Consider the following 17095-nt stretch of genomic DNA (forward strand, 5'->3'; position numbering starts at 1 on the left):
ATCACAGGCTGAGGACAGGAATTGTTCTGGGATACAGGCTCCTTGGAAAATCCCGGACCCAGGGCTAGGTTATCTCACTTATTTGGGAACAGAGTCACTGTTCCCACTGCTAAGCCAAAGGAGCAAGGAAAAGGCAGACCCCTCCAGCATGTTTTTTTCAGTCTGCCTGGGATCCTACTGCCCCTCTGGAAATACTTGCCTCTCCATCTCCAAATGAGGTACCTTGGCGAGGAGCCTGACAGTGAGCAAGGTGAAGCTGTGAACCATCACTGGCATTCAGTAAAGATGCACTGAAGTAGCTGAGAGTGACACATTCGTCATCGACTTATTAACATCATTGAATTATTACTTACTTCCTTGTGATTTGACCCAAATTCTCTTTCCTTCCCTTGCTTTCCTGTGTTAATCAGCAAAAATATCTAGTTAAATTGTGTTAACATATTTATGTCTTATTTTTACAGAGGTTTAGAACTCTTATGGTGGGGGTTTGTTTGTTTTTGTTTTTCCTCTGTGTCTCAGCATTACAAGTTGCTACAAAAAATTTTTTTAAATAGGAGGTTTGCTTATTCCAAGACATTTCCTCCTCTGTTAGGAGAACAACTGAGCAGAAACAGTGCCACCAGGGTCCAGCCTCCTCCTGTAACATCACATCAACTCATATAGGACATGTTGCACACATCCATCCTACTTGTGAAAGCCTGTGCTGGGAAAAAAACGTAGATGGTGTTTGCAAAACACAGTGCATAACATATGATTAGCCCATGCCATGCAATGCTAAGGGGGCGTTCACAGTGTTTAATTTTATCTAACGAAGGCAAATCTCCTTAGGCCCCCCGCAGGCAGCGGAAAGCGCTAGTTTCCTCTGGAGGGACATTTAAGGAATCTAAATTAAGCTCCTGCTGTGATTTCCCTCTGCCCTAAGAGTAGCACAGAGAGATTACTCTTGTTTTAGTAGGATATCTTTCATAAATTTCTCCTCTGTAGCTCTTCTGTGTCTAAATGATTAATTTTCTGAGGACAGTCAGCCTTTAAGAGCCATTGAGTAGTGAAGGGTGTCTGCACTAAGAACCTGATAAACATCAGATACACGAGTGAGTTCTGTTACGTCGATTAGGCGATTGTCAAGGTGTTCAGCACACTCCCTCCACCCCTTCCAAATCCCCCCATCTCTTCCAAATCCCATCACAAAGTAGCTTAATACATGGAGGTGCTTTCCTACGTAAAGTTGTATTTTGTAACCCAAAAACATGGTGAGGCTTTGTGCTTCTAAAATTAACAGGTGTCCCAGCCCTATATATTCTTAGTTTGGGTTCAATTTTTACCTGATTTTATCTACATTTCTCCCCATCTTAACATGACAGTTGGACTTAATGATCCTAGAGGTCTTTTCCAACCTTGAAGATTCTATGATTCTATAAAGTTTCTGTGTATCACAGCTTGGCTGTAGGAAAGCTATGGCAGGTTGGAGCTTTGAGTGGTCAGGAGCTGAATTTCAATTGATGCAAATTGGTGGTGTCCCAATGGTTAGTTCTTATGGACTTCCACAGAACGTATAAAAATTTGTTTAGGTAAAACCAATCATCTTGTTAACTTTGAATCATGTAGTCATGCTTAGCCATAGAAGTAAATACTGGTCAACAACTAGGAAACTAAGGATTTGTCACCTTGAGTGAGTGACATGTTGTTCTGGCTGATGTTCTGTCTGTGTTAATGACATATTAACTCTTTTGCTTTCTCTGCCTTGTGCCCCGATGTTTCCATATGCAGAGAGGTCCATATACACAATGATGGAAATTGGACTGGGACTTGTAGTTGCCAATTACGCAGCCTTGTCTTAAGATGCAAACACAGAAAGAAAGCACTGCCCTGTCCTACAGAGCCATTCTAGCCCTTGATCTAGATCTACCACTTTTTTAGTTATTCTCAATTCAAACCAGAAAACATCAAATGTCCCTCTACTGATATTCCTATAAAATATATAGAATGACCAATCACTGATTTGTGGGTCAGCCACAATTTCTGGCTGGAAAGACATCAGGGCCAGCCCTGGAATTGGGACATCTATTCTTTTTAAACAGAAGTGTGATATCAAATGGCAGTGATAGCACTTGTGGAGATGTAGTAATAGGATTTTCCATGTAAACTTGCCTAGGACCTCATTATTATCAAGTGTCAGGTTGAAATCTCTCTACCATGTTTCACTCACAAGAACCACTTTGTCTCTCAGGCACACCTGTTTGAGGTGGACCCTGGGTAGATCCACCCATATATATATAGCAAAAGTGCTGCTCACTGCAGTGTGCTCTTGTGCCATTCACGTTTCTGTTCATCATTTTTGGTAATTCAGCACCATTTTTTTCTATGGACACTTTCCCAGAAATGCCTTCAGCTCAATGCAATACTGGAAGGAAACTCTTCAAGGCTGTCACACTGATGTGTGCATGTGTGGGTGCAGCTCTTCCAAGGTTCTGTAGAAGAACATTTCATATTTCTTCCTAGACAGAGGTTGAGTATCTTAGAAGCCTTTTGATCTCTTCATGTTAAGTCCTGAATGCAAGGGAAGCATTGGGGCAGAGGTCAGTGATGCCAACTAAGGTCTACGGTGTTAAAGTCTTAATAAAAATGGTTTGAGAAGCATTGGATATTGCCAATAAAATTAGGCTATATCAACCTATAAAAGTGTCAGCCATGTAGGTTTTTTCTTGTACACCACAGCATGCATAATCTAAAATAAAAGGAATGGAAAACCATCTCTCCCAGGTGCAACAGAAAACTTTTAACAGGTTTCCAAGTGTTAAGCTGAAATTTGTTTATTCCATGATTCTGTTGGTTTGTGGTTTCTTTGTTCTTTCATTTTGTTTTTAAGTTGAGTTATCAGAAATGCATAATTACATTAACAGACTTGCAACACCGTTTCACTTAAAAATGGCAAAACCTGAACACAATCACTTTCTACAGTTTATCTGCAAACGCTCATTTCTTTACCCATCACAAAAGTGGCCAGACTAATTCATGTTCCTTCCTTCAAAACCAAAAGAATAAATTACTTAAATCTTCTGTGGCATGTCTTAATCCAACTCCTAATACCATCAGTTGAAGAATTTCAGTTAATTTTATTAAGGATTAGAGAAATTCATGGAATCTTATTCGCAGAGTTCTACCTGTGGTTAAATTCCTCCTGACCATTTTCATATACTGCATGGTGTAATATCTGCTTGAAAACACACAGAAGCAGACCAAGTGCACATACTCTTCCATTGTGACCAGAAATTTTTGGCTGCACATGTCTTAGGGGATAAGCTGGTCAAGTTTTCTAAAATATCTACTGGAAATACAAACCCTTATTTGCACGTTTTATACCATAGGCATTTTGCTTTCTAAGCACAGCTCTGGAGTCCTAGTTAATACTTGTCTTTGATGGAAGTGGGAAGCTGCCAGCTGCAATGTGTGGCTGATAATCTTTCTTTTCTAGTCTCTTTTAATTCTAATGGTTCCCCCAGCATCCCCCAACGTTAAACCTAGCGAGCTAGGGTGAGATTCTCCTCCCTTAATTTTAGGTACTGGCAATGCATCTCAATCTGAGCCATCTGTACAGACCTCCCTTGCAGCTTGGAAATGTGATCCAGAAGTTTGGGTTGTGATTCGTCTAATCTGATCATTAGCAGGCAGCTACTGTAGAGTGGGATGAATGGGATGAATTGCACACTGTGGACTTGCTCTCTCTTGACTGCAATAGTGTCTTAGGTGACTTGCTCAAGTACAAACACCTGATCATGGTCAACAACCCACATGTACTCAGATGAATGTTATCCTGAGCTCTAATAATAGTTTCAGATAGAATCTGCCATGCCCCTTCTATAATTTAACTCTAATCATCTGGTAAATTTACCAGTCTGGAGTTGCTTTCCTTTGAATTCCCTATCAGTCTTCCAACTGGTTTCTGTGGGAATGGGATGAGCTGCTAACCTCTATCCTGTCTAGGAACACATGGAGAGCTGACTCTGATGGGTTATGTGGTCATCAAAATGGGTGGTGTTCCTATTTCCCTGTAGTACTACAGCTTGCAAACAAGACACTGCTCATGTCTTTACGCCCATGAGTAAATTGCTGAATTGCTGTTGGTATAAAGTCTTTGTTTTAAGTTTGTATCCTATAATTATCTTCTATTATCTTAATTTGCAGATAGTATTGAAGCCAACATTGAGACTGCATCTTCTAATGTTGAATCAGCCAATGAGCAGTTGGCAAAAGCCAGTCAGCACCAAGTAAGTGGGACTAAAAAACCCTACGGATACATTCAGTAATAGTATGTAAAATAAAGAGAGCACTTGGTGGCTGTGAACCACACAGCACATGGGCTGTGTTGGATTTATGCTACCTGGAAAGATGATAAAGCATACTCTAAGTAAGAGCTAAACTTTTTTCTTATATATATCATGAAGTTACTGTAGCATCAACAATTTGCATTAGAGTAGTCATTACGAGATCTGCATATTGAAGAGACATTTCCCAGTAGGAAACTCAACAATTAGCTATTGTTGTTCTTGGAAAGACTTCATAAAAAGTGCATCATTTAAGTGTATATGTGCTTCTTATTGGAGTGTTTCCCTATAATCAGGCAACAATGCTTTTCAAAACCAACTGAGTTGTCAAAAGACATGGTGTGTTTGGTGAATAATGGCTATGGAAATGGTGTTCAACACTTTTTAAAGACAATTTGAGGGTAAGGTTTTCAGGTTTTGGGTTTTTTTCTTCATCGGAGCAAGAATAAAACACACACAAAACCATTAATTGTTTTTAAAATAGCTTGACCAGAAAGAACTGTTTGATGGTTATAGTTAGTTCTTTCTAGGGATGAAGGGGGGGAAGCGAACAAAGAACAAATTGTTATTGCCTGCATTGGATTGACAGAACAAAAGCTATTAGTTTCCTTTTTTCCTCAATCATAAATCGGTTTGTTGAAGTCCTAAGTGAGTTTCGTGTACCTGAAGTCTTGTTATGACAAAATGTAGCTGAGGTCCATGCGAGTATGTAGCGCTTCTTTGTTGGTCCTTGGACACAATGAATTCTGAAGATCTGGGGCAAACCTCCAGCGCAAATGAGTAAGAGCTACAGGTATTTTACTCCACTGAAAAGGAGTAATGTGATTTTAAAATTATCTACATCTCATTTTCTGGTGAAACATACTTTACCAATTGTGGGTAATAAGAACAACTTTTATAGAACTTTGATATTGCATAAGCTGTGTGGTCTTCACTCCGTTTTGGTTTTAAAGGCATATATATTCAAGATAATGTGTGTCACTCTGCATTTAATCCTGCATTTGCCTTGAAAATAGCCTGTTCAGTTTTTACTGCATGAAGTCTAAAATGAGACAAGAATAAATTTAATACTTGACAGTAGAGCTGATCGCAAAGCTGCAAATGAGTTAATGACAATTTTGGCTAAGAAGGTCAAAGAGTAGTCAGGCAGAAAATGAACACAGCACAGTGTAAAGGATCTGCTTTCGTCAGCCAGCAGGAGCTGTTGAAATATCCTGCCCAGTTAGGAGGTCCTTTATTCCTCAAATATGTTGATCAAGATGAAGATATAGCCAATTTTAGCAAGTCAACTGCTGCTAAGGACATAAATGTATACTGACTAGTATTTATGGGAAAACACTTGAGAGTGTCCTTTGCCCTTGAAACAAGCCTGTATAGACAAATATCACTTAGAAAAATTCTGCTGCCAAAGAAAATGTGCAATCCAGATCTCCTGTAGAGGACAGGTAGCTATCTTATACACTACTGCATGAGGTTCACTAGACAAATGCATGCAACCCCATCTTGTTCTCTGTCACCTCTTTCATGAAGTTTCCTGAGATATGGACAGAAAATGAGGTGAAGTTTTTGTGACTTCGATTGCTGGCCTGCTGCCTGGGGTTTGTCAAATGGCATATGACGTCTCCTCTGTTATGTGCCGTGATATTTACTCATCTTGCATCCAAAAGGACATTGTCACCATAATGTGACAAGAAGGGTCCTGGGCACACAGCCCTCAAGGGCTTTTGTAGGAAGCAATGTTGATGCCACTTGTATACACATGGATAATGCAGTCCGAGTACAGGTCATCCTTCCAGGTTGTATGTGGGGTTCTGGCTGCTTCAGAAATGTCTAAGATGGATTTGGGAGAATGATCAGCCAGATGGCTTTGTGGGTGAACTGCTTTCAAGGGAGCTGCCATAGTTTTATGCGCTTTAAATTCTATCTGCACTCTTCTGTGCTGCTCAGAGATCAAAAGCACAGACTGTTTTTTGAATCTTACTGAGTATTTTTCCTTCTTTTGTTAAACTGCCAATTCATTAATGTATTTGGCTGTTACCTACCACCTTTAGTACAGTCTGATTGTCCTGTAAATGCAGACTGGCTTACATACAATTGTTACTTATCCCTATTTATGTGTATATATGTATATGAATATGTGTGTGTATGTAGTATTCTTATTTCAACATATGTATACATAAATTGAGAAATCAGAAATGTCAACATCGCTGAAACATTCAAGCTTAAGACCTACTGTAGACCTTAATGAATGGATTTCTGTCAGGAATGAAGATTAAGTGACTGTTTATTTAGCATAATGTATGCACATAATGCAGTGCACTCACTTCAACAATACAGCTTGGAGCACCAGTCCCAACCTGTACATTAACATAACAAAGCATCAGTAAATAGCTCTTCTTTAACTAGTACAAAATAAGGCATTTAGGTTCTCTGCAATGATAGAAATGTTTAAACAAATGTAAACATCTTCCTGCTGAGCTCCTTTGTCTGCATTTTACATTTTGAAAAGTGCTCCTTCACCTTAGGATGTGTGTGTGCGAAAAGTGGTGTTTTATTACTTTGTATGAATTCTCATGTCGCCATCTAAAATCTTCACCCACCCACAAAAAAACCCCACAAAACCCACCAAAAACAAAACCAAAAACCCCAAACCCCAAAACTGTAAAACAATAATAGAGAACATCATAGAAGTGAAATACATGGTAAGTAAGGTAGTGGTGGCCAACTTTCAGGCTGGACAAGGCTGCTGGGTGGCTCAGTGCAGCCCTGCTCTCAGCCCAGGGAAGGGAGCAGCAGGCGGCTGTGCTTTCCTCCTCTCTGTTCCCTGCCATCTCCTACCCCATGGCCTGCACGTCTTCCACCTTTTCCATGGACGTGTACATGCAGGTTGCATCATGAGGTAGGTGTAACTCTTCACTGGTCACCATACAGAGGTGAGATACCAAGTCGCAGCCCTTGTGTGTCTGCATTGGACATGAGGCAACTTGTCTCAGCAAAAGGGTTGGGCACTGTTGTTGTAAGAGGCAGGATCAGACACCTCGGGAAAGTAGATGGTTTCAATTTATCGTTACGCTTTTAATCTTAGATGCCACAGGAAGTCCTGGAGTCCATGCTGGGTAGTGTAATTGGCAGCCACATCATTGCCTATAGTCCCTCTTCTCAGTTGTAGACTTCACCTCCTGCTAGAAACACTTCCTTGCTTCACCAAGTAAATTCACTGAGGAGTCTTGGTGGTCAGATATCACAGAGACTCTATGGACCACACAGAAAAATAGCAATACCCATTATACCTATCCATGATGTATAAAAAGTTTATCTTATTTTATGTTCCATATATTTTTCCCTGCCATTGTAAATCATTGTAAATGTTCTGATTTCACCACTGCTTGATTTATATTGGGTGAGAGGTACTTGCTATATCTGGGCTGCAATAGAGGATGTGGTAGATGAACTTGTAATTAATCATGAGCAAAAAAGGTATTACATCCCACAGGCATAAAAGGTTTAGTGGGAGCTGTCAGAGCTTTGGAAGAAATGCATTGTTTTTTAATTATTAGCAGATTATTTTTCCCCTCATTTTAAATTATTATCATTACAGAATAATTGTTTGTGCTTAAACTTACTTTTACTACAGGTAACAGTTCAGTTGGGCCACTGCATTATCTTTAGAAACATGCGGGGTCAAAATGCAGATGAAAACATTAATGTTGGGTATTGATACCAGGAGTAGAGGAGCAGAGGCTGGTTTCCATATGAAAGCCCTCTTGGTCACTGAAACTTGACAATCTTACTTTACTGTCCTACTTTTCACTAGAAAATCCAAGTTTAAGAGATAACATCTGAGAGTCAAACCAAGTCTGGCAGAGAGGAGCCAGAAGAAGTAATATCTCCTGCAGTTGACTTACTTCAATGCCTGATTTTTCTGTGAGGGTCTCACATCTCTTGGACCTAAAGCAGAAATTACGACATTTGCCATTTAATACTAATGGCCCAGATTTGTCTCCTGAAATGTCACTGTCCATGACCCTAGATAAAATAATTCATCCCACCTATCTTAAAACACCAGTTTTAACATGGACCAAATTGCTTTCTAGAAGATAGGGATTTATTGCACCACACACGGGTGGTGGAGGCATGTATGTCTGAGTTATGTGTCTGGACTCCCTTTACACTGACTGGAGGGAAGAATTGCTTCCAGCACACGGCTTGTCTCATCTCACAGGAGATGTCTAACGTAGGTCTGATGACCGCCTCTCTGGAGATGCCTGCTTCCTCCTTTGTCTGTAAAGTGTATTTTGACGAATGGATATAGAAATGGTATCTTAATTTAACTCAGAATCATTAGTTATCAGATCCAGTCTTGTTTTCATGTGACATTGTTCCTCTTTCCTGTGTGGTGCCAAAGGTTGATAGCAATTACATTGCAGACATTTCAAGGGAAAATTAATCCCATGCAGATCACCTATCCCTTTTCAGAGGAGAAGAGGGGGGTTCTAGACACCTGATGGTCTCAGTACCTGCCTTTGAGATTAGCTTAGGTGGGATGAACATCACACAGAGGGGCTGGCTGTGACGAGATGAGCAGTTTTGCTTTGCTCGGTTTGTTCATAGCTTCCTGCAGATGGATTGAGAGGAAGAAAAAGAAACAAATGCGGACTCTACAGATACGTATTAAACCAGTTACTCTTTTTGACGTGAAGTTTGGCCTAAGTTCAGCTTGGCCGCACTGACTGAAGGACTCTGTGTGCAGACTGTTGAAGCTAATTTGTTTTGGAAGAGTTGCTTGTGTTGCTCTGATTAATGCTGGTTGCTTTCCTTCCCTATATCCTCTGTGGAAGTCAAGCTAATTTGGATTCACTAGCATCGCAAAGGCAAGCAACAGTTCAGTGACCCACTTGTGTAGTCTAAGAACAATGAGTATTTTTCCTGTAAAGAAGCAATTCCTGGGTCTGGCTTTCAGGGATACACAGAGGGGCACTTTGAAGGCTGGAGCTTTAAGGAAAAAGGCCTCATAAATCTGTGACATTAGCAGAGAGATCTTATTGCCTGGGGACCACCAATAAAGGGCTGGCTTCAACTTTTGCACAAATAACTCGTTGGTATTTTAAAAATGAAAGAAAATTTGAGTTTCCAAAATCACCTTCTCAGAGTCTTTGAAATTTCCTGGCATGCTGGCTTCTTAAAGCACTTGCTACTTATAAATATTGTGATAATTAAGACTGTCTTCTCCCCTTCCCTATGGCTATGCCCTAAGATGCTGATTTACACTGCTGTTAATTTTTTTTTAAAGGCTAATAGTTTTAAAACTACGGTGTGCAGCCAGTTAGCACCACATTACGATGGGATTGCACTGCAAAGCTGCGGTGGACTGGCACAGCTGGAATATCTCGATGCAAACGCAGCTTCATAGCTACTTAAATGTCTTAGGACAAGAAAAAGCTAGATAATTGTAAGGCAGATTCAGGACCGAGATGTAATGACAATCTATTGCTAAATATAAGATGCAACGTATACAATCAACCTCATGTTGCTGTTGCTTAGCTGTGTCTGTCACCAGTGTGAGCGTGGCTGAGTTTGCTTCTGCTTTGGGTAATTAGCACTCGGAAGTTTTATTTGGGGGATTATGAAGCTATTCTTTCTTCTGGTAGTTTCTGCCTGTGAAAGTGATGGGAGCTGAATTAAAGCTGCAACAGGAACTCAGAGCTCTGTAAGGACTCCAAGCAAAAGCCGTTACTGAAGTGACTGTGTAATTGCATGACTGAGCCTTAATCCCCCTCTTCAGCAGCAGAAGGAAACTTTGCCACCATCCAGAGTCCTCATGATTCTGAGCCGTGATCTTCAGATAGTAAAAGAAATTGTCCCCAAATTGGCTGAATCTCTCAAAAAGCAACCAATTTGCAGTCCCTTTCTGCTCTCTGTTTCTCAGTCCGTAGCAACACGCTCACACTGGCACAACTCAGAGACTTCTGCCTGGGCTTCCCACTCAGAACCGATTTCTTCAACGTCACTTTCTCCTCCATAGCACTTGTTTTCCTTCCACCCCTTCCCTCTCCCATTAAGCCATATCTTTTCATTTTCGCTCTGAATTCCAGTCTCTCAGTGCTCCCCAGTTGATGCATGGCTGCCAGCAACACTTCTGCCTCAAACAGTCCATTCCCTTATAACAATCCCACTAATTTGCTTGCTCCAGATTGCGCAAAACCTACCACAGAAGGATGCTTGCCTGTATCGTCTGTCAGATGTGTCCCCACGTCACTACAGAGCCTTGAAGCAACTCCTTGCTGCATGCCTGCCCCTACTGCCAGCTCCTTTCCTCTTGGCTTGTGCTGTGGCCACCGAGCAGGGCTGTTTGGGGCAGCGCTTTGAACATTTAAATTGTTTTTCCCTTTACCTTCCCTCGACAAATAGGCAGCAGAAGCAGGTGGTTGGGATAAAACTTATGCTTCCTTTTTTCCTTGCTCCGTTGGTTCCCTATGAAAGACTGGCTGAGTTTTTAGATTTAAGAGTGTTTTATTTTGAGGCATCTTCTGTCTGTTTTTTTTTTTTTTTTTTTTAACTGTATTTTAATACAGCCCATTTACAAAACAGCTGCTTACCATAGGAAATGGTGTTCAAGTCAGCGGCAGTACAAGTGATAAATGAGCTGCGTGAATGCAGCAACTTAACCTCAGTGAGGTCTGAGCCATGACATTTATTTAAACCTATCTTTTTTTTTTTTTTCTGTAAATAATGGATCCGTGTGATCAAATATTTATTGGGAAAAGGATTGTTTAGAGCTTTTGGATGTCATGCAGTTGGGTGCTGTTGCATGTGAAGGTAAAATCTTTCAGGCTATTTGTAATCATAGCTGAACATCTCTTCATTTGTACATTCAAAAAGAGAGAGTTGGCTCAGCCAGGTGGCAGCTTAATCTTTCTTTCTTTTATTGTAAACCATGGCCAGTAGCATTTTTGGAAGGAAAAAAAAAAATTGAAAAGATTGTTTATTTTGATCTCAGTTTTTATTTAAGCACAAATCACTCCTATCTCAAGGAAGAAAGGGTAAGGGCAAGAGTGGAGGAGAAGGGAAGGATATGACAGAAGGATTGAGAGCAAATTTAGTGGGGAGGCATTGCTGATGAAGCTGCTTTGGCTGGGGAGAAGATGAGCGGGTAGCTGTAGTGTCTGCTGATCGTTCACCTTGGTGGTATCCAGCATTGGGACTGTATCAGGTCAAGATTTAGGAATATCAATTACATTATGCACAGTGGTCTGGATTCAGCACTTCAAAGGCAAGGCTTTTGCGTATGAAAGATGAACAAGTTTGATCTGTGACAATTGGGGGATGGCAGAAGAAAATCACATACTGTCTTTTGTTTTTCTATTTCATTTATTTAACAAAATCTCTTTCCGGGGTACAATTTCATTTTGAGGGGTCAGAGATTAAAAAGCAATTTTCCATCACCGACAGAGGCATAAACTAGTGAGTTACATTTCTCTTAATGGCCTCATTTAACAGAGGAGTGAATGGAAATCCTTGGTTACTGAGTGGAAAACCACACTTAGAGTCATCCTTGGTACCCAGTGACAGCACATATAATCAATTGCATTGCCCAAAGGTCACAGCTTTGAGAAATGGTATTAAACTTCCCTCTTAATGGGCCAAGAATACCACGAGCTTAGGAATATTAACACTGGATATGTACCTAACCTGGACCTGAAGAAAACCAGGAGCAGAAAATAAATATGCCGGTTTGGAGTCCCAGCTGTATAGCCCGAAGCAGTTTTACACTGGGCTGTGAGCTTGTCAGATCTCATCAAGTAGGAAAATGGTCAAGCTTGGTCGGTGTTCACACTGGAATCCTCCTCTGAAAATCTTCACATGCAGGCAGCAGTGTTTCTCTGTTCACTTCCTGAGTGACTCCTTTCTGGCACAGGGACACCGTCCAAACATTTGGACACCACCATTCCTGAGGTGTTTCATTAATTTTCGATAATTAGTGTCAGTAAAGATGCCACATTGGTTTTCAAAGCCACAGTGAATTTAATAATTGAATTCTAGTATGGGAGCTGATATTCTGACTTCTGTGCCTTGATGTTTTACTTGGTTCTCATAAGCATCAGTTTATCAGCTCATCTTTTTCACAAGGTCAGTGTAGGGACCTATCGCCAGTATACTGTCATCTCATCTGACTTGGCACTTAAAATTTAGGCAGCTGGTATAAGACAAGCTAAAATTCCTTTATACATACCTTTGGAAGACAGTTCATCCTGCTTCTCTTGGATGTTGTACCTTAGTCTGTGATGAATAGTGCCCTAGAGGTGAGCATCTTGCCTTCATGCTGGTAGACAAGTACCTTCAAAAAAGCACTTAACTACTAGGCAGCTAAGGTTTGATTCCTTTGCCTAAAAATAAATATTTAGTATCCCTTTGTGCTGAGCAGAGAATCCAGCTGTGTTTCTGGCTTCCACTATGGAAGTCTGATGTCACCTCTGCCAGCTGTGTTTAAATGTTACAGAGAAGCTGGGGCATCTCAAATGGTCCGAAGCAGCTTAGAAAGTAAATTCTTATTCCCCTGTTGTGTTTTAATAACTATATTGATCATGAAAGGAAAATTATATGTAAGGAGAAACAAACTACAGAAAATGAAATTGCTTTTATTTCCATTTTGACAAAACTTGGAAGCACTTTAATCAAATGTCTTTTCCATATTCCTGAAAGAAATCACAGGCCTGGTAGGACATATTTGTAGTACAGCTATCAGGTCATGGCCTGACACTGTCAGAATTGGAGAACAGGAATTGTTAAATACAACTTACGTTCAAGAGGAGAAAAGAGAGCAAATTATAGTCTTGCTAAATCGGACTTCAGCAGCACACAAATCTCTTGAAGACATTTTGAAATGAAGAATTAAAAGCATGGAGTTCAGTGGAGAGTGGGGAAAAAAGGGATTTCGTTTTACTTTGAAAAAGTAATTGCATATCTTTCTTTGTGAGGATAAAAGATTTCCTTAGACAAAGGTGATGAGAAAGACTTGACTTCCTGGTCTTCAGAGAAACATTTTCTATAATTCTGTCACATAAGGATTGTCCTTATTTAGAAGATTCATAGTAAAAGAGGTGCTGCTGCTAGGCCATTGCTTGTTCTTGTATGGTCAACTCTGATGTCTCTTCAGTTTGTTCTACATCACACACTGCTATGAGTTCAGCCGGGGCAGCTCAACCCTGTCTTTGACAGTATTCCTGTATTCCTTACCAGACTGATGCATGTGTGCGTACCTGCAATAGTTTGGGGATGATAGGCTTCCTCCTCATTTTCTCACGTGGAATACGGTGACTAAGCACAGCTCTCACTGGCTGTTCAGATCAGATGGCACAGTGTGAATGGATGTAGGCCACAGAAAATGTGTTTTCGATGTCTACACCTGGTCCACTATAACATGACATGTATCAGTGCCTCCCTAAACAGCTGAAGGAGCAAGCTTGGTTGGGGTTTAGTGTGAATTGAAGACACCTGACTTTGTCTGTCTGCTCTGTAGGGACCTACATCTGATTTGAGTGTCTAAATTTGCTTTGTATTTGATGGAGATGGATGGTACAATTCAGTTGCCCAACACAGACATCTGGTGCCATTTTAGATGCACTTGAGAATCCCAAACAGCCATGTAAGACTGACAGATACGAGACAAGAACTACAGGAAACCCACAGCCTCCTGGGCTGGCAGCTGGAGATCACCTCAAATGATAACATATGCTTTTGTGTAGGCAACTGAATTGCCAATTCATTGCAGTCAGTAGAGACTGGAAAAAGATTCAGCTGACCTCCCAATAAATGTGTGCTTTGGAGCTATCTGATTCACTCCCTAGTGTTTATGGGGGGAGTTGAGTGGTTCTACCATGTCTATAATAAGAGCTTAGACATCAAATTATGTATCTGGATGTGTAGCACATCAGGTGTGGATGCATATAGTCAAACTGGTGAAATATGGACTTGATAAGTGGGAAAAAAATTGGGGGTGAAATTGGCTGAACTGTCAGGCTTAAAGGGATGGAACTGGCTGTGTCTGGCATAGGGCAACCCATGGCTTCTTCCCACAGAGGCCACTCCTGCCAACACCTGGACACGGACACCCAATACATAGTTATATGCTAATAATTGTACAGAAGTTTGAAAAAAAAAAAAAAATCATAATCCAACAAATATGACTTAGTAGTAAGATAAACATAAATCAAAAATCTTATAATTGGGGGTTTTTTTTATGTAAAAGCTGGGGCATAACTTAAGCTGAAAATCAGTGACTTAGATGTATTAGCAATTTTCTCTAATATAAACCAGGTATTTTGGACATAGATTGTCTGACACAGAGACAACTTGCTGTAGATTTTTGTCATCTAACAGAAGAGTGAAGTTTGAGTTGTAGACTCCCTGTGGACCCTCTGGTCAACAAAACAGACTGGCAACTACAGAGAGAGATCCAAGTCTTTGTAGGCTGTTAAAACAGCGTAAGTTAGAAAACATTCACCTGGACCTTGAACTTGTATTTTTGTAGTAAATTAATATTTAATTTTTTTTGGTGCAGTTGCTTTCTTTTTTCACTATGTGCAGGCTAAGAGAGGAACGTACATCAAGTCCAATGATTCAGGCTATGAAACCTGTGAAGAACCAGAAACGTACATGGCCAGATGAGACATAGACCCTCCAGTAGTTTCTTTATCATTACCGTTTTTTGTATTTCTTGATAGACAAATCACTAGCCAACAAGTTCTGCAGGCTTAGTTTCTACATTACAATTAACACTTATGTAATGAAAAATTACATCAGTGATCTCAGTGCAGTTAAATTAATCTAAAAATGTAGGAGATTGAGGTTGCACTTGAAGTCTCATTATTATTCTTGGTAAATGAGGAGAAGCTTCTTTCATACAATCATCCAAATGATAGTCTTCTGCCAGTAGGTCTTGGTTTCCTTAGGAGCATATGAAAAGCTTAATCTGGAAGGTACACTTTGCCTGGTTCTGCTCAGACTTCCAGCAGCATGAGTCTTTTGGTTTCTATTTGAATTGTTTCAGCCTAAGTAGAAAATCTAACCCTGGGCTGGTTTTAACCTCTAAAGTTGAGCTTTAGATAGTGTAAATGTGCACAGTTGTCTGGAATTAAGATTTTTACACTTTTTTACACCTTATTCTGCTACAGTTACAACCTAGTAGTATCATTTGTCATGGCTTATCTTCTTATTCATGGTCTATGGAGGTCATCAGTAATTTACATCAGCATCGGCTTATCTTTTTCTGTATTCTTGTGTGCTGTATCTAAGCAATCTTTTGTAAACATCAAAACCCCACATATTTTATTGCATTATTTCTAGGTTCTGGTGAAAATCCATCATCAAACTCTCTTGAAGCGGGTGCTCCAAAGGCAAAGCAAGACCTTTAGTGCATAGTATAAAACATGAAGAGACATTTGTATCCACAAAAAGCCCAAGGAGAAACAAAGCTCCCAAATGCTTTTCCTAAGTTCACAAGTACAGTGGCAAAGAAAGCACTGCTCCTTGAGTGCTCTACCACCAGGGCCTTCTTGTTACACTGCTAAAACATAGAGAATTCATGTTCTGATACTGTGATCCCCTTCAATGGGCAAGGAGAAGAAAGTGTCTTGTTGCACACAAATGCCTGCAAAGACAACTGTGATGTCTGTGCCAGCTGAGATGGAAATGTTAGGAGCTAGGGGTGCTACAGACTTAGTTTTGTCTTCCTCCTCTCTTCTTCCTCACAAACACAGTCTTTGAGTGGTGGTCATGACAAACTACCCAGCACCCCAAGCATGATGTCTCCAATTTGAGAAGCAAGTGCTAGATGCCCACCTCTGGTTGAGCACTCTAATATTTTCCTGGTACCAACATCAGAGCTGTCCTTGGTCTAAAAGAAGCTTGTCCTGGAGGACTCAGTGGAACAGAAAAGGCCAGCAAATAATGCAGAGTCCCTTGAGTAGACAGTGGGGAGGCTGGTGGGTTCCTGGCCCTCATGGAGGGAGAATGTTTCAGTGCAAGACTGCACTACTGTCCAGATGCCTTCTGGATAGGTGCTGGGCAGGCTATGGAGTTTAAGGTCTTCTGTGGAATGATTTTAGATTAGGAAACATCTAAAGGAACCATGCCTTCTTCATAAACCATAACTTCATTATTAAATATTTTAAGATGACTCTTCAGAAACAAAAATATTTATATGTTGGGTCAAAAATTCATTATGTTTTTTTTATGTCACAATAAATACTGCAGTAACTTCATTTTCAGTGGGTTCATCATATGTATATTCTCCACAGCTTGCTTTTTTTGCCTAGTGAGTGACAATGTATCGTTCTGTTTTTATAGACAACAGTGCTGTCCATTTATGAGAAACAATTCTTGTATCAGTTCTTTTTACTGTAGAAGACATTTTTCTTACATAGATCTGAAACCTATAAAAAAATAAAATAAACTCTGTTCGTATTTATCTTTACTCTTTAGTGTCTGTCCCTGTGGATATTACTCTTTTCCTGAAACATTTTTATTTTTTTTTTTTTAAAGAGTTTAAAGAAAAGGAAATTATCTGCAACTTCAGGCTTTCACTGATGTCAAAGGCACACTTCTCATTGCCATTAGTGGAAGTAGAATAGAGCTCTATCCATTAAACAGGTCATATTTGCTGATTTAATAGTACTGGGGAGAATTCATGAACATGCAGGCAAGTTTATTTTTTTCTAAGCAGAGAAGTCTTAAATTCTACTTACAGTGTCCAGGCTTTCCCTGACCATCTCCTT

General features: G+C 40.2%; 1 protein-coding gene across 8 annotated transcripts in view; it reads left to right on the forward strand.

The window, feature by feature from the left end:
• Positions 1 to 17095, forward strand: part of TSNARE1 (t-SNARE domain containing 1) — a 500132-nt gene that overhangs the window by 306054 nt on the left and 176983 nt on the right. For all 8 annotated transcript variants that reach the window (XM_075743202.1, XM_075743206.1, XM_075743200.1 and 5 more), the window contains one exon: positions 4183 to 4265. In XM_075743202.1, coding sequence (XP_075599317.1) covers positions 4183 to 4265 — 83 coding nt within the window. The remainder of the gene's footprint in view (positions 1 to 4182; positions 4266 to 17095) is intronic.

The sequence above is a fragment of the Balearica regulorum genome, chromosome 2 (genome assembly GCF_011004875.1).
Source record: "Balearica regulorum gibbericeps isolate bBalReg1 chromosome 2, bBalReg1.pri, whole genome shotgun sequence".
In the NCBI taxonomy this organism is placed as follows: Eukaryota; Metazoa; Chordata; class Aves; order Gruiformes; family Gruidae; genus Balearica; species Balearica regulorum.